At 42.9% G+C, this 18,214-nt stretch overlaps 1 protein-coding gene across 1 annotated transcript; it reads left to right on the top strand.

Annotated features, from left to right (window-relative positions):
- Positions 1 to 186: 186 nt before the first annotated feature.
- fam163b (family with sequence similarity 163 member B) lies at positions 187 to 16,602 on the top strand. The gene is made up of 3 exons (XM_004072804.4): positions 187 to 502; positions 13,481 to 13,596; positions 15,549 to 16,602. Exons 2-3 carry the CDS (start codon positions 13,504 to 13,506, stop codon positions 15,984 to 15,986), a joined length of 531 nt encoding a protein of 176 aa, XP_004072852.1. The 5' UTR covers positions 187 to 502; positions 13,481 to 13,503; the 3' UTR covers positions 15,987 to 16,602.
- Positions 16,603 to 18,214: the final 1,612 nt, after the last annotated feature.

The raw sequence follows: 18,214 nt of genomic DNA, 5'->3' as shown, positions 1-18,214 counted from the left end.
ATCTTCAAAACGTTTTTGTGTTTTTGATGAGCTGCAAAAATAAACATTTATGACGACTTTAAAGACACTGAGGTTTCACTGATGCATCCATGTTCCTGCAGACTTTATCATGAACAACGAGGGTCTTCTGAATCTGCCACGCGCGCTGATGCCACGCACGCTCTAGGCGCGCGAGGACAGCGGAGAGCGCATCACAGACAGACAGGGTGAGAGCGGATCGTCCAGGTGATGAGCAGAGCCCCGCAGGACAGTCAGGGATCCTCCCGGAACGTTGCTCTGCTCTTCCAGGGAGTCTGGAGAAATCCTTTCAGACCAGATTTCTGCGGAGAGAAGAAGAACAGAGTTCCACAAAGAAATTTATGCCCCGCACGGATTTGTGCTCTTGGATCAAAGCTCAGGAGTTTTCTGGTTCGTTCCTTCTCTCTCTGATCTTCATGTCAAACCTGCAGCCCTAGAACTGTGCGCGCGCAGCTGGCAGATGATCCACAAACCGGTGTGATTGGTAAGATGATCTGTTTTGGAGTCAACCAAACTCACACTTTTAGCGCGCAAACGTCACGCAGTGGAGGTGTTTCTAAGTGTACAAAATGGATACAAAAATGAAAGAAACGTTTATGAACGTTAAAGAATTCGCGTGAGAAAAGGTGTTATTTTTGTTCAAAGATGATGCGTTCATGTGGACCAAAAACTATAATTATTGTCTCAGATGTTAGATCTTTAATTAGCAAAGCAAGAGAAATAAAAATAAAAACTGCCATATACACTCAGCATCCAATCAGCCTTATTCAGGCCATTGGTAGTGTGACCACATGCTTCTTTCTTCTCTTTTGTCATCAGTTTGTGTTTTGTGAGTCTTTATTTTGCTCTTTATGTGTCAAATTATCAATCTTTGTTTCAGCTCATTTTTTATTTGAATAGGGGGGACAGCGCATATTAATGAACATTTCTGTCAATATGCCAGAGTTAGCCAAAGGGCTATTTTTCATCTGCAGTCCCTGGGAAGATGTTAAAAATCACCCTAAAAGATCAAAGTAAAATTACATATTTACATAACATGACATATATATATTAAACAATGCATTCAATAAAATAAGCAGTTAACCTAAAGTAAAATTAGTGATAAAACAATCCAAAATCAGAAAAATGTAAGAACATACGTGCACATAAAAGACATGACAGTAGCGAGGATCAGTGAGAGGAAATGTACTCAGTGTTGACAGCTCTGATTGTCAATGAGCCATTTCTTTAATTGTGTCTTGAATAAATGATATGTGTTTTGATTTCTGATACTAACAGGTGTGAAGTTCCACTCAGTAGCAGCTCTAACAGAAAAAGCAGTCTGACCAAAAACGCTTTTTCTGAAGGGAATGATACAGTCTCCTCTGACTGCACTCAGAGTTCTGCTGTGATCTGCTGTCCGGATGTTAATAAACTGGTGAAGAGGAGGGGATGATAAGCCATGAAGGATTTTGTACATGAGACAGAGATTTGAAAATTTGACCATGTTTTCCCAACTCAGTAAACCATTTTTTTGTAATATTGTACAATGGTGAAATATGTTGTGTTTTTTATCCAAGGTTTTAACAGTTTGTTTGTATAATGTTTGGACAGGTTTTAAAGATGTATTGCACGCCTGTGACCAGACAGGCAAACAGTAGGTGATATGAGAGAGGATCATAGAGTGCATGTACATTTTTGCTGACTGTGTGGACATCTGGTGGCGAATGTGTCTAAAATTACTGAGGTTGAATTTGATTCTGTTGCAGACTCTTTTGATGTGTGATTTGAAAGACAGCTTTGAATCCAGTAGGACACCCAGATATTTATATTCTGATACAATCTGTAGCCTTTCTCCTGAAACAAAAACATCTGGTTCAGCAGTGAGATTATTATTGGACTTGGTGAAAAACATTGCAACAGTTTTAGATGTGTTTAGCTGCAAACAAGAATATTTCAACCAAGCTGTGATGTTAACCATGGCATTGGTGAGCTTCTCAGACACCTGAGAGGAATTACTGCCATGAGCATATATTACAGTGTCATCAGCATACATCTGCACAGAAACATCAGGACAACTGGATGGAAGGTCATTAATGTACAATGAAAATAGCAAAGGTCCCAAAATTGATCCTTGTGGAATACCAGTTGGCAGACTGAGAGCTGCAGATTTAAATGACTGGACTTTGACAAGTTGGGAGCGGTCAGTGAGGTAAGAGTCAATCCATTGCAGTGCATCAGAAGAAAAGTTAAAATTGCATAATTTTGACAGTAAGATTTTGTGATTAACAGTGTCAAAAGCCTTCTTGAGATCCAGGAAAACAGCACCTACAACCCCCCCTCGGTCCAGCAAAATCCTGATATTTTCAGTGAAAAAACAGGTAGCGGTCTCCGTGGAGTAATTGGCTCTAAAGCCAAACTGCATAGGATGGAGAGAATAGAGTGTGGTGTCGAGGTGGTTTATAACTTGTTTAGCTACCAGTTTTTCTGCAATTTTTGACACTGTCGGAAGAATGCTAATGGGTCTGTAGTTGGACATGGAATGAAGGTCTCCACTCTTAAAAATGGGAGAGACAATGGCTGGTTTCCAAGTGCTTGGGAATCTTTTTTGTGAGAGGGATAGATTGATAATTTTGGTAATGGGGCATGTCAGTGATGAACAGAGGTCCTTGAGCATCACTGTGTCCAAGCCAAATATGTCTTTACATCTGGATGGTTTGAGTAAATTGATGGTCTGTGATACATCGGATTCTGTGATGTTTGTGAAACTAAATGTTGGTTGGCTTGCGTCTATTGAAAGATTGTAGGTTTCCACAGGTGTGAAACAGCTCGCTATGTTGGCCACAGAATCAATGAAATAATGGTTAAATGCCTCTGCTATGACTTGAACATTGTTTGTTAGTTGTCTGTTTATTTTAATTTCTAGAATGTTTTGCTCTTTGGGGCGATCACCTGTCATTTTTCTTATCTGGTTCCATATTATTTTAGAGTTTCCATGGGATTTTTCAATTATTGTGAGGAAGAAATCTGCTTTTGCTTTCCTTAATGATCTTACCACCTTATTTCTCAGTATGGCAAAAAGACCTCTGTCATGGGTTGATTTAGTTTTATTTGATTTTTTTAAGGCTTGGTCTCGTTCTTTCATGAGTTTTATGATGTCAGAGTTCATCCATGGAACCGTGTTTTTGTGTGAATTCAGTAATTGTTCTCTCAAGTGTTTTAAGGAATAGTTTGCCATCATTCTCAGTGTCAACTGATGGTAAAATGTTGTCCCACTGAATTTGATTGGCTTCATCTACAAAGTTTTGATATTTATTTTTAGGTATTGTAATAATTTCTTTGACTCCAGCACAAGAATGGAAACGCTTTTTAGTGAGTTTTCTAGAGAGGAGAGTTAAATTGTGGTCTGATAAACCGGTTAACATGTTAAATGATTTTGCAATTCTTTCTGGTCTGTTGGTAAATATGAGATCAATTTGCGTCAGGGTTAAGTTAGCACACCTGGAACTGTTACCTAGTTAGAATCTCTGTTCTGCTGCTCCAAAGTCAGAGCTCATAAAATGCTGGAGGGGAAGACCCCCCCCCCCACCACACACACACACACACACACAGCTACACTCCCACCACCACCTTGTTGCTTTGAAGTGTGGCTTTTGAATGTGCTTTTTGTGGGATGGATTTTTGTTTTAGACCAATTGTAACAATGGAAGCGATTGTGTAGCATAATTAGAAATAAAAGTCAAAACCAGAAATGCTTTTTTCATTTTCAAAATGAAGCTGCATTTTTTGACTCAAAATAAAAGGAAGAAGCAATCAGCCAAAATGCTTTTTCATTTTTCTTCTTCAAAACCGCTTATTCTGTCACTTAATTAAAATGATAATGAAAATGATATTTGACATTTCATTTTGAAAAGGTTCTCTAGTAAATGTGTAGCAAAATTCATTTAGAAATGTCTAATTTGACAATTGAAATGGCTAGGAGCAGTGTAGCTTTGTGTTAGCAGCAGAGAAGAGGGCTTTGTGTTGGTTGTGAACTTCTGATGAATGTACACAGCTTCTCAGGACTAAGTAGCAGCATTTCCGCCTTCTGCGGTCCTCCTTCAGACGCACAGCGGACAAGCTTTTTTTCTTCGGACCGGCAGCTGCCTTCGCATAGCGGAGCGTGAAGCTCCAGATCGCCGAAGGCGGAAGTGCTGGTACGATCTCAGAAACCATCATATGAATTTGTGTTTCCAGTGGTGTCCAGAACAAAATTTACATATTTATTTTCAGCTTTGCGCTGATTTTGCTGTTCGATTACAGCTGAAGTCCCATCAACAGCTATAGCAGAATTCGCCATGCTAAACGTTTGTTGGTTGGACCAACACTCACTCAGTGCGAGGAAACTATCTTCTAAATGTGCTTTTATTACAGTTATGACTATTATTAATGGCCTCCTCGCTCATATTTTTTTTTTTTTTTTTTAACTTGTCCTGTCCAACAGCTGGGCAGACAGACGAGAGCTGAGGGCCTCTTGTGTTGGACATATTTTGCTTTAACAAGAGGGGTTATTAATCTTCTGACAAACCAAAGGTATGTCTGAATAAACCCCTTTTGTAATTGAGGCCAAACTTTATTAATTTCAATCATGTCTGAAAATCTTTGGTGTTGGACCGGACGGAAAAGGAAAGAGGGGAAGAAGAGAGAGGGACGCTAGAGAGAGGGGGGGGTAGGGGGTGATAATAGGAGGGGAAGGGGGATAAGACCATGAAGCAGCATACAGCAACAAGTTTACTGGTTGTTAATCATTATGGTAAGGTTCAAATGCAGTACAAAAAGGGCGGGGCCCGTCCACACACACACTCAAATGTTATAAACACACCTGCTAGCTGCAAAAATGTCCACCTGTCGGCATGTACACAAAATAGATAGTGTTCACACACGCATACTTATACCTTAAAACCAACTAGTGTGAAACATTTCAGTCATTCAGTCATGCAAGCTATTAGTGCAAAGGTGAGCTAACACCAGTGCTCAGGTGAGGTTTTATGTTCTTCTAAAATGGATGGTGGAACGTGAAAAGAAGGAGGGAGAGTGCCCAGCCATCCCCACCCCAAGACCCCCACCGCAGCAGCAGCGGCAGCCGGAATCCCCCCAACGCCACACGGGAACCGGCAGGGAACAACCGCCGCCCGGGCGACCAAGCCCGCCACCCAGGCCAGGGCCAGCAGGGCCGCCGCAAGGCCCCCAGAGCCAGAGGCCAGGGAAGCACGGAGGGAAAGAGAGCGCCGCCCCAGCCCAACCAGGAGAGCAGCCCCCCCGCCGCGCCGGGAGAACCCAACGCAGAGCCCCACCGGAGAAGGACGCCCACAGCCCCAAACGAGCACCCCACCACCACCCAGGAGTTCCGGGCATCCCCCCGCCCCAACCCCAGGTACGAGCCAGGACCCCCCAAGGGAGACCCGCTCCGCACTCCAGGCAGCCATCCGCCCGGCCCACGGTTGGTCCAGGGAGGAGCGAGGCAGGGGGCCCGCCGCCCCCGCCCAGGAGGGGGGAACCCCGGGGAAAAAAAAGAGGGCTCACAAGGGGTGTTATAAATATGGCCCGACCAGGCTCGGCCACAGTTGGAAATTTGGCGGGGCCCAGCACTCAGGAGCAAGGACCAGAACCCACCCCCCAGGGACCAGACACCCCCGGCTCAGATGTAATGTGAACTCCCCCACCGCGCGGAGAGAGCACCGCCGGGCCCAGGAAGCCGGCACCCCGGGGACACGGCCGCCGTTGCAAAGGGGCCCGCACCCCCCACCAGGGAAGAGGCAGGGGACAGATGGACCCAGGTCCCACCTTCCTTGCAAAATGTGTGTGCGTGTATGTGTGTTTGAGATGGTGTGTGTGTGCATGTGTGTGTGTTTATGTTGGGATGTATATATTGAGGGGGGAGGAGTGTGTGTACTAAGGGGGGTGCAGTTAAAATTGGCGGGTAGGGCACTAAGGGGACATCTCCTGATTACTCACAGTGACGTCCCCTCACCCTCCCCACCAAGGGGCCCTAAATGTCTAAGGTGCGGTTAAAATTGGCGGGTAGGGTGCTAGGAGGACATCCGCTGCTTGCTGGCAGTGATGTCCAAGCACCCCCCCTACCAAGGGCCCTACATGTCTAAGGTGCAAGTAAAACCGAAAGAGGGGGGGCCCACTCCATACGGCAACCATAGGAGGGGGGCCACTGCCTAGTAAACCCCCCCCCCCAAGGCTCATCGCAGGCTAAGCCCCCCACCCCCTCACCCTATTATGAGGTTATATGAGGAAGGGGGTAAGTTGGGGACAACTGATAGACTGTCCCCCGGTGGTCAAACAGCTGTCCCCCGCCCCCCCCCCCCCCCCCCCAGCAAGGGGGCCAGGCCCACCCAGCCCAGGGGCCCCACCCCCGGAGGCGCCGACACCCCAGGCCCAGCACCACCCCCCCCACACAGAGGAGCCAGAAAGCGCCGGCCCCCCCGGAGCAAGCCCAGGACCCCACCCCCAAACGCCGGCCCTAGAAGAGCTCTGGTCAGGCCTCGACGGGACCGAGGCAGCCAACCGGCCGGGGAAACCGCCGATGGCCTCAGCGGAGACCCCGACCCGTCAACCCCCCCTGCCCCGTACCAATAGTGGACCCCCCCCCTCCCCCAGAATGCCCCCCACAGGTCAGGGCCTACAAGACCCCCGCAGCCGAAGCGGAGGACACCCAGAGCGACCGGGGGCCCCAAGAGGGTTGTCCCGTCCCGCCCCAGAGCCAGGGAAGGGCCGATCCCAGCCCCAGGCGTAGATGGGAAGCCCATCCAGCGCCGCTGGGCCCCCCCCCCGAGCAGCGCCCCCCGCCAACCCCCCCCAGCACAGGCAAAGGGACCACCCCCCCAAGCCAGGCCAGACCACCACCCCACCCCCCCACCACGCACCCCCACACCCAAGCCCAAAGGACCACGCAGCGCCCCAGCCCGCCCCACCCAGGCGCCGGACCCGATCCCCCGACCAACGGAGCCCCCAACAACCCCCGCCAGGCACCGGAGGCCCCGACCCCCACCCCGGCCCACGGCAGAAGGGCAAGGAGCAGCGACGACCAGGCCCCCCCCACCCCCTAAGTCACGGAGTTAGCTATGGGAGACCAGAGAGACCGAATTCTTTCGAAGTTACTTGAACTTTGGGCTGACATTTTTTCCAAGCTGATATGATCAAGCAGCAGATTTCTGTGTTGACTTATATTTATATTTTTTTTGCTTTTCCAATTTATTAAAATAGTTTTTTTAGCAATGCAAAGAGTTATGAAAATGATAGAGCCTAATCCTCCTTCTACATCGATGGCACTCATGTCACCAAGCACACAAAGTGACGGTGAAGCTGTGATTGAAACCTTAAGCCAGACTGATAGATCGATTTATTTTTACATATTTTTTTTAAATCCGTGCGGTCAGTGCTTTTTTCTTTGCTGCAAGGAGGACCCGAAAGAAGACGGGTTAGCATTAGGCTAATATGTGCCTGGAAACACAAATTCATATGATGGTTTCTCAGCAGCATTTCCGCCTTCGGCGATCGGGAGCTTCACACTCCGCTTTACGAAGGCAGCTGCCGGTCCGAAGAAAAAAAGCTTGTCCGCTGTGCGTCTGAAGTAGGACCGCAGAAGGCGGAAATGCTGCTACTTAGTCCCGAAAGCTGTGTACAATCATCAGAAGTTCACAACCATCACAAAGCCATCTCCCCTGCCGCTAACACAAAGCCACACTGCTCCTAGCATGTCTGTGTCTCTTAGCAGCCGGACATCCGGAGATAGCACTGACGTCATCGCCCCGCCTCCCCTCTGGAAATGCTAAATAGAATTGAATAATGCGACAATGTTCGCAGGGTGGATGTTAAAATGAAAATGCAATCCCCTCTTTGCATTTTCGTTTTAATTGTGACACAAAATAAATGGTAAATGGCGTATGCTTATATAGCGCCTTTCTTCCTACAAGGACAAAGCGCTTTACAGTCACAGACCCATTCACCCAGTTACACACACATTCATACACTGTTTTTAAGTAGAAAATGAAAAAGAATTTTGAAGGAATGCTTTTTCATTTTAATTTTGAGTCATTTGATGCAGTTACAGTTTGAAAATGAAAAAGCATTTCTGGTTTTGACTTTTATTTTTAATAATGCTACAGAATCGCTTCCATATGTGGCAGTCATTGACTGTATTTGAGAACTGGACTGAGTGACCCCCACGCCCTCGTGTTACAAACAGGAAGTACCTACTGGCTTTCAAGAAGCCAAAATCCCATAATCCAATAAACAACTGTTACTCAGACATTCTGTTGGTCAGAATACCCATCCTTACTCTGACACCTTTTTTTTACATGTTATTGTTAATCTAAAACATTTTTTTCTTTATTGAAAGTTATTTTAGTTAGAACCAATCAGATGCCTCAATAAAAGTATGTGGTTCCTTGTCAAATGTTCTTAGCGATTGACAGATTTTTCCATGCTCACTTTCAAATGGTAGGGATTCAGCCTTCAACAAGCTCACTCCTGATTGGCCATTGTAGTTGCCATAGAAATGTTGACTCAAACAGACTTGGAACAATCACTGCTTACTGATGATTTCTGGTTCCAACATGGCAACGCCCATGAGGCGAATAAATGGCAACGGAACTGACTTGATTGAATTGGAACCTAAAGTAAGTCATTTTCTATAGGTGATGTCGCACTCATTTGACCCAGTTCTCATATACAGTCAACGGTAACAGTATTGTAACTTTTCATAAAGTTTCTCTTTTGTCCTATCAGTCCACATTATATGTATCTTAAGGTGTCAGAGATAATACAGATGTTTTTTTTTTAACTTAAAGATGTCTGTGGGTTTTCTTACTCTAAGCTGTGGTTTTTCTCCTTGCGTTTTACTATGTATTCTTTTTGGTCCACTACATTCTGAATCAAATGAAGTCTTTTGCTGTTTCTGAGTTGCTCTTTTGTTGAACTTTTCAATTAGTTTCTGATGTGTTCTTGGAGTTCTTCTGTTCTCTTTCTGGAAAGCTTCTCTCCTATCCCAGGTTTTCTCAGTCTGAAGATAGCGGCTCTCAGTGTGGTTCTCTGGGGTCCCAAAGCTGCAAGAAGGTGTTTTGTGATTATTTCAGACAAACACAGCAGAGATTTTTTTATTCTTGAATTTCTTCAAGTGCAACATAAAGAGTGATCCAGTTGTTTCAGACTGTCAAATAGCTACTTTGAATTTCTCGATCAACAGGTCTAACACTAATCCACTGGGGGGGAAAAAAGTTTTTGTGTATCTCTATAGAGTTGGAGAAACTCAGCATGCAGCAGTTCATGAGGGGTCTACAAAAATGTTGCATCATTTCTTTGGCTACACCAACACTAATCCTCTTTTCAAGCTTAACTGATGTGTTTATTAGGATGTGGACTCTGAGTGTTTTTCTTTTTCTTTGTGGGACTTGACCCACAACCATGAAATAATAAAGATATGAAGGCAACCACAGCCCACAGACTCTTTAGTGGGCCGGTTCACATTGTATATAGAAATTACAAATTTCTCTAACCTGTTAAGACGTGTATTTCTTTTCATCTATCTATCTATCTATCTATCTATCTATCTATCTATCTATCTATCTATCTATCTATCTATCTATCTATCTATCTATCTATCTATCTATCTATCTATCTATCTATCTATCTATCTATCTATCTATCTATCTACCTACCTATCTACCTACCTACCTACCTACCTACCTACCTACCTACCTACCTACCTACCTACCTACCTACCTACCTACCTACCTACCTACCTACCTAGCTAGCTAGCTATGTAGGTAGCTATCTAGCTCTCTGTCGGTCCGTCCGTCCATCCAAACCATCTCACTACCTCTGGGGTGAAGCTAAAGCTTATCTCAATCCCTGGAACACACCAGCAAACTAAATCGATTGACTCTTTGGGCTCTTTGCAGCTAAAAGGAGCAGCAGATCTTTTTTATTTTTTTTTTATCTGTATGTTCTTTCTTTGTGGGTTACGGGTTAAGACGATGACTCTGAACACATTTTGAGGGCTGGCTTTCACCTGGTTGCAAACCTGTTTAAGTGAGAGTTGAAGGTCATCTGTTGATGAGGACAGCAGTGCCATATCTTTGAAAATACTGGAGGTGTGGGGCTCCGTGATTCCAGATCCGTTGTTCCTGAAAAATTCCACAAATAGTTTGACAAAAGAAGAATTATTGGCAAAGTCCAGCGTAAACCAGGGTTTCGTCTAAAAAAGTGAAGTAAACCAAATTCTTTTTCTCCCACCATGCATTTAGAGCACCAGATTAAAATGGAAAAAAAAGTGAAAAATATGAAGCACAGGATGACTGGCATTTTGTGTCCACATAAAAAAGCTTTTATGAAGCTGGTGGCTGCATTAAATGCATCAAGATCCCATGAGCCCATTTCCCATCCACACAGGAAGTGACACGATACTTTGACCCTTCACCTTCATTTTACCTCCTTCCCTCACTGTCTTTTGTCAGAGCTACTGTAGCTGCAGGTTTATTTTTAAAACTCCTCCATGTCAGATTGAACTGTAGAAAGCACAGAGGCCTGCATGTTTTCTTATGTGCAAGTGAATACTCTGATTACATCTGAGATCCAGGTAATTGAATCGAACATGGCAGGAGTTAATAATGAAAGACAAAAATGTGGTTCTCATGTAATTTGTAGAACTTCAAGAATCTTTTGTTGACTTTGTGCTCATTTACACAGAATGTTGTGTTTGTCCATGTCAGAATTTATTTTGTCTTTTGGCTTTAAGAAAAAATACTGTTTAAAAAGCCATCTGGCTAGAATAATAAATGATTTCTGAAAGTACCCAACATTTTTTTCTGTTTTATTTGGTTAATGTTCTTCAAATTGGATTTGTGGGTCATTGTTTTGCACTTAACACTAATCTTTAAAAAAAGAGAAAAACAATACTAGAAAGAAGTAAAAAAATAAAAACAAGACATTTGTACTCAAAAAGTAATATTATAAGATATCAATATGTATAAACAATAATTTCCACACAAACAAAAGTGACAAAAATCTAAAAAGCTGTTAGAATGACTTCAAATTGAACTTTATTAAGTCAATAATATATTTTTTGCTATTTCTAAGCAAATTTTTTTTGTTATTTTTTTGTTTTAATATTACCCAATTGTTGTTTATTTGGATTACAGTTACAAAAACTAAACTAATAAGTAGAAATGATTCATTTTAGAATAAAATGAGAAAACCATCTTGATACAAGTTGGCCCATCTTAATAAATCCTTCTAAAATCTAAAACTAGCACTTATTCTTAGAACATCAATGTCATTTTTTGTTTATAAAGACAATGAATGTCAGTCTAACTTTGAAATATTTTATTAAATTTTAAAATTACTTTCTTAAAATTGATCCAAAAATGACAATTTGAGTGTTTTGAGTCTTAAATCAAGTTTCTACTGTCAATAGTCTGGAGCAAAGCGATTTTAACTCATCTTGATAATATTTTCCTAACTTCTAGATCTAGATATTTTACTTTAAACCTGGTAAAATATCTTAAATATCTAAAAACAAGGTTTGGAATTTTTGCAAATGTAATAGAGTTTGCAGTGTGCATAGACTATAATGCATGACTGCAGCGGTCTGCAGGTTTATCTTGAGACTCCTTCAATGAAAGACTGAATAATAAACCACTTCCAGTTTTTTCGCTTTTGATCCAGTAGACCCACATAAATGTGTCACACACCTTTAAAGGAAAACAAAAACAAAACGTGAAAAATAAACAAGTGGAAATCTTATTTACATCTTTTTTATGATAAGAAATATTGATAATGAATGTTGGAACACCAAAAAGTGCTTCATTAATTTCAGAAAAATGAGTTCCTCCTGATAAGAAGCAACAAAGAACAGGCAGAGGAAAGGAATCATTCAAATAACCAATATTTGGAGCAACTTCCCACTTGTCAAACAACTTCCCAGTGCATTAGAGTAAGACTCTGATTGGCAAGACTCCATATAACCTTTGTTCCCTCCTAACATCTCTACCAGCACTCGTAGTTTGAGTTCTACTGATTTTCTCACTATCTGTCCGGTCCTCATTCTTTTTACTGTCCCCTTTAAGACATCTGTAATAGATGTGGTTTGTGATGAATGCAGATGTTTTTACATGTTCTTATGGGTCTCCTTCTATCTTTTTATTGTAAACATTAACTTGTGGCCTTCTGTAGACTTTTTATCGTAAATATTGATGTGTGAATATGTCATTTTCTATTGTATGTAACTTCTATTACATTGTCCTTCTGTTGTATTGTGGCTGCAAACTCAGGTCATCGTTATAGATGAGAAATTGTTCTCAATTGAACTACCTGGAGAAATAAAGGTTTAACTAACTAACGTAAAGTCGCTGGAGCCTATCCCAGCCACTGTTGGGTACCCACAGAATGGTTCAACAGTCTATTATGAAGCATGAAGCATTTTATGGACTCTGGGGTGAAGCCGCACAGGCACAGAGTGAACATGCAAACTCCACATAAAAAAGGTCCCCGGTGGGATTTGAACCATGGCCTTTTCACTGTGAAGTCCAATCGAGAGCTGTCTTTCTCACACATAAATGTCCTTTGACAACAGCATAGAACTTGTGATCGATTGTGTTGTGCTGAAAGTAAAAACACAGAATCAAAAAGTCGTTAATGGGGGTGGGTCAGTGATTGGTTGTTTAAGCTGTTGTGTTTTTGTTTGTTGTTTGTTGCTGTTTTTATGATTTTTTTCCATTTGTTTTTAACTGTTTCCGTTCGTCGTGTTTTGCTTTCTAATGTTTTTGCTGTCTTTGCTAGCATGTTTTGGCCAAAATATATGTTTCTTGTGTCTTGTCCAATCACTTGTAACGTCCGGATGAAGGCAATGAGGGAACCTGTTTCCCCATTAGAAGTTAATCAAATGTAGTAAGTCTTGCAGTTTCATTCAAAAACAGGTAGGGGGTGCTGCAGGTCCCAGAAGGACCCCTCAGGTACAAGTGGGTTTGGTTTTCTTCCAGTCAGTCATTTCTCATGATGCTGTTCTCAGTGTCTCTCATGGTTGATAACATGTGTCATTTAACACTGAACTGTATTTCTGTTTACGTTTTATGTTCTGTAATATGAACTAATGCTGCCAGGATCAGCTCTGCTGATTAACAATCAACTTTTATTATTTAATTATCTAATATCAGAAGTTTGCGTTTTCTCTAAATAAATGTGCCTCCTAAAGTTGCCAATATTTAAAATGTAAATCCTTTAATTTATTGTTTTTTTGGAATCTTTAAAAAACAATTCTTTATACATGACAATGTCTTTAAATAGTTTTTTTCCCTTCTCACTCTTCCTTGTTCTGATTTTATGTTCTTTTCTTTATCCTTTTTCCGTGATTCCCATTTCCTTCTTCTTTTCTTTTCTCCACCTCTTCTTCTTCCATGTCCCTTTCTCCCCGCCCTCAATGTTTCCTCTTGCCCAGATGGTTGATGGGGAGGATTTCGAATGTCAGCCGGGACCGTGGTCATCGCAGGAGGTATTCTGGCTGCAGTCATCTTACTGACCATCGTTGCTGTGCTGTGTTTATGTAGATTACAGGTACGACTGCTGTCTCTGTCAGATCTCAGGCTTTAAACCAAATTGAACAAATACTTATTCTTTAAAAATCAGACAATGGTATTTTTTTAAATTTTTTTCTCTCATTTTGTGTCTCATAAATGAGGTATAACTATGATGAAAATGACAGACCTCTCTAATCTTTTTATGTAGGGGAACTTGCACAAATGGTGGCTAACTAAATACTTTTTTGCCCCACTGTATTTCCATTATTTGTTCATGTCAATGATTAATTTTTAATCATTCCAGTAACCATACTCTTTATTATTAAACATTCAGTCATTCATTCATTTATCTTCTAACCCCACTTTTGTCCCTTTTGGGGTCACGGGGCTGCCGAAGCCTATCCTGGCCACTCATGGACAAAGGCAAGGGACATCCTAGACAGGATGCCTGTCTGTCGCAGGTCCACAATAACACACTCTAATGATCAGAATCAGGTGTCCTAATCACTCGGCCTAAAATCAAGCTTTCAGGCGCGCAGAATGTTTTTACAAACATTTGTGAAAGAATGAGCCGCTCTCAGGAGCTCAGTGACTTCCAGCCTGGAACTGTCATGGGACGCCACCTCTGCAACAAATCCAGTGGTAAAATGTCCTCCCAAATGTTCCACAGTCAACTGTCAGCTCTATCAGAGCAAAATGGAAGAGTTTGGGAACAACAGCATCTCAGCCACCAAGTGGTAGACCATGTAAGCTGATGGAGAGGGGTCAGCATGATGCTGAAGTTCATAGTGGAAAGAGGTCCCAGACTTTCTGCATGGTCAACTGCTACAGTCATGTGACCTTCAGATTAGTCCAAGTACAGCACGCAGAGAGATTCATGGAATGGGTTTCCATGGCCGAGCAGCTGCAGCCAAGCCACACATCACCAAGTGCAATTCAAAGCGTTGGATGCCGTAGAGTAAAGCACGCCGCCACTGGACTCTAAAGCAGTGGAGACGCCTCCTCTGGAGGCACGAATCACGCTTTTCCATCTGGCAATCTGATGGATGAGTCTGGGTTTGAAGGTTGCAGGACAACTATATATTTCAGATTGCATTGCGCCGAGTGTGAAATTTGGTGGAGGAAGAATTATCAGGTGTTATCAATTGTTTAATTAATTTCAAGTGTTTATTTTTCCTTAAATTGGGGTTCCAGCTCATAAACCCAACAAAAACAGTTTTAAAAAATTTGAAAACTGTGAAGAAATCACAATTTACTTGTCAGTTTTTGTAAAAAAAAGATAATAACAGAGATTATTATGACATCAAATGAATCAAAATAAAGTATTTTCAAAATGATTTGTCCATCTGCACTCCTTCAATAGTCTGGGCAGGGCCCAGTTGAAATCTGCATCTCTATCCAGATCTTCAGCAGAAGGAATCCTGAAGTCCTCTAGAACTTTCTGCTAGAGTGTTGCAGCGATTTTGGATCGAAGGAAGCAGAGTTTACCATCACCAGTGTTGGACATTGCAGCCTAAATGACTGACTTTCAATCTGGACCTCCAGCAGGTTGGGTTCTGCCCCTCATCAGTCTTCCTCCAAACCCTTGGACCTTGATTCCCAAATGAAAGACTCACTTTCCTTTCCTCAGAAAACAGGACCTTGTACCAGTGGCCAACAGTCCAGTCCTTCATCTCCTTGGTCCGGTTTAGATGTTTCCTCCATTGGTCCAGGCCCCGAAGCGGCCTAACCATAGGAACCCGACAGTCTAAAAAAAAAAACCACTCTGGCACACTTGGGACATGCTGGAGCTAACACAATTATTTGGGGGAAGACAGGAGATTGGTCAGAAGTCTTTTAAAGTTTTATTCAGTTGGGTTAGGGTACATGAGCAGTGTTTGACCAATTTTCAGTATTAAATCACATCGTTTTCTTAGTAGTGTAGTGCAACCGTTCCTTGAGTACATGTTGTTTCACACTCCATCATTTGAGCTCTTTGTCTTTTTTCAGTATTACTGCTGCAAGCGGGAGGAGTCTGAGAAGGGGGAGGAGGATGAACCAGAGCTCACCACTATGTCTCCCTCCCGCCCCCTGGCTCTGTGTGCTCCTCCCACACCTCCCACCCCAGAGCACCACAGCAATGAGCCAGAGACATATCCCCCGACCTTTCTGACCGAGGCTAATGGGCCTGCTAGCTACTCCCCCCCAGCTCCTCCACGCCGGTGCCAGCGTGCGCAGGCCTTCTGCCCATCCTGCGCTCGCTGCACGCTGCCGTTCTACCTGCAGCACCCTGAGAGGCTGTGCAACGGTGGCCACCGCATCAGCTACAGGACTGTGCAGCAGCAGGACCTGGAACTGCCAGTGGACCTGGCCAACTTTTACCAGAACTTGATCCGTTCCTACACCAGGAAAGAGGTGGTGTCCCACAGCATCAGCACCGATGTGTAGCTCTGCTGATCAAACACAGTTCTGTAGGTTTCAGACTGCAGCAGTCACATGGACTTACTGCTGCATAGACCAGAACCATCATCATGGCTTTGTGGGCTTGTGTCTGCTAACTAACTAGTTAAGTAGATAACCATGTTGTAGCTAACAGTTAAGCCCGGGGACAGATGTTCAGACTTAAAATTCGTGTTATGACGAATTCGTATCTAACATTTGGACCCAAGTGGCCTGTTTGTGGTGAATCTGAGTCTGTTTCTGTTGATGTAATCCCTCTGTTTCATAGGGCTCCAAAACTGCAAAAAAAAAAAAAGTATATTAAACATTCATCACTTTTGCACGGGATGACACACTGCTTCTTCTGCACTCATGTCCTGAATGGGCCTGGCTCCGTGTTCTGCTGTCACTTTCACTAAAGAGCACCAAATGTGGACGAACACGACGCTTAAGGTATCTCACAGTAAACTCACCAGTTCCTCTTTTGAATAATTTCTGCTGAAATAGTAAAAGCTTGAGGAAAGCATGCAAAAGCATAATTTGTCAAACCTGTTTTCTTTGTTTTGGTGATAAAGGGTCTGAAATAAATGTCGTTTTTCCTGCAAGGATGTACGACTTAAAAGAAGCTGGAGGTTTGTGGATTGCGATGAATTCTTTTCAGGTTGTCTTGACTTCATTCATGGTGTTGAACTTTTCTTCAAACGGTATGATGGAAGCAATAGATTAGTGGCCCGTCCACATGAGTTACAGCATACCAGTCCATGCTAAAGCACGATTATCCTGCTAGTCTAAAGGTGTATTCAGACTGGGAACGTTTGTTATTCCGAATCGATACTTCTGAATTTGGTCCGGATCGAGTCCTGAACCTTGCGCTTGGTCTGTATTCAGACTGCCTTCCAACCGGACATTTGTTGTGATCCAAAGTTTGTTAACAAAACCATCTGACTAAAGATCTCGTCAGTCATTGGTCAGAAATTACTAAGGTGGGGCAAAACACCAAGTAGCGGGCATTACAGAAGTCTTATGCTTCGCAAACTTGTTGGCATAGTTCAATGATTTTAACTTTATATCTCACTGACCAATTTTGAATGTCTGGAATTTCAGGTAATACTTTTTACTGGTACGGTGGAGGACTACTGCAAGGCGGGAACAGCTACAAAGGTACTCTGATAAGTGTTTATGACATATAAATTTTCTGGAAAACACTGTGAGAAGCAATGTGTATCACATTAAAAGTTGTTTTAATGAGCCTCAGTTCATCCAACCAATGAGTTCCTGTGTATCATTGTTGATACACGTTAATCTGTTTGCATTGCGCTACGGTGGCTGTTTTGATCCAGTCGTTCGGAGCACAGAGCCTATTCAGATTGAGGAAGTTCAGGGAAAGACCAGAACTCAGTTCAACTGAAAACAAACCGAGACCACCTCAAATGATGGGTCAGAGAGCAGTTCATGGTCCCGGATTTGTGGTCCCTGTCCATTATAGCACTCACCACTGCAACTATGATTGAGCATGAAACGGGGCGAGCACAGCAGCCTCGCAAACCAAGTTTTAGGCTCATATGGACTTGCATATGGTACTATTTGCCTGTGAGAGAGGGCTACATTTAGAAACAGATCCAAACCTGATAATTGAATTGGTTAGTTCAAAAAGGGCCCCAAGTCCAAGAGGTTTGTTTTTCCAGGAAATTATTTAACCCTTGTGCTATCTTAGATGAGCCCACCCTTACATTGACGTGTTCTCCCTACCATGACAAAGGCAGATAAAGGTGGAAAGATTTCATGTAATCCATGGACACCAATGAGGTTCACATATCATTGAAAAAAAAGGTTCAGCGCACTGTCTAGTGGGTCTAGATGACCCAACTCCCAATGTTAAAGTGCCTAGGATAGGTAATAAGTACAAAGTTTTGTGCCCAATATTCAAAACAGATTTTCGTAAGGTTCAATAAGTCAACTGTTCCAATAAGGATTGTAAAATGCAGCACACTATCTCTTGTTTTGACCCGGCCTTGTAGTTCCTGACCAATGACTGAAGAGACCTTTAGTCACGTGATTTTGTTTACAAGCTTTGATCCGGAACAGAATTGGCTGCTTGATGGCAGTCTGAATACAGACAAAATGCAAGGTTTGGGACTCGATCAAGAACAAATTAAGCAGACTTGAACCGGAATAAAGGATTTCTCCAGTCTGAATAAACCCCAGGACATGACTTGTTTGGTAATTACATTTTTTTT

This window comes from Oryzias latipes, chromosome 9 (genome assembly GCF_053564925.1).
Source record: "Oryzias latipes strain Hd-rR chromosome 9, Olatipes_Hd-rR_3.1".
Classification (NCBI taxonomy): Eukaryota; Metazoa; Chordata; class Actinopteri; order Beloniformes; family Adrianichthyidae; genus Oryzias; species Oryzias latipes.
Note: the sequence above shows the minus strand (reverse complement) of the source record. Positions and strands in the feature narration are given on the sequence as shown.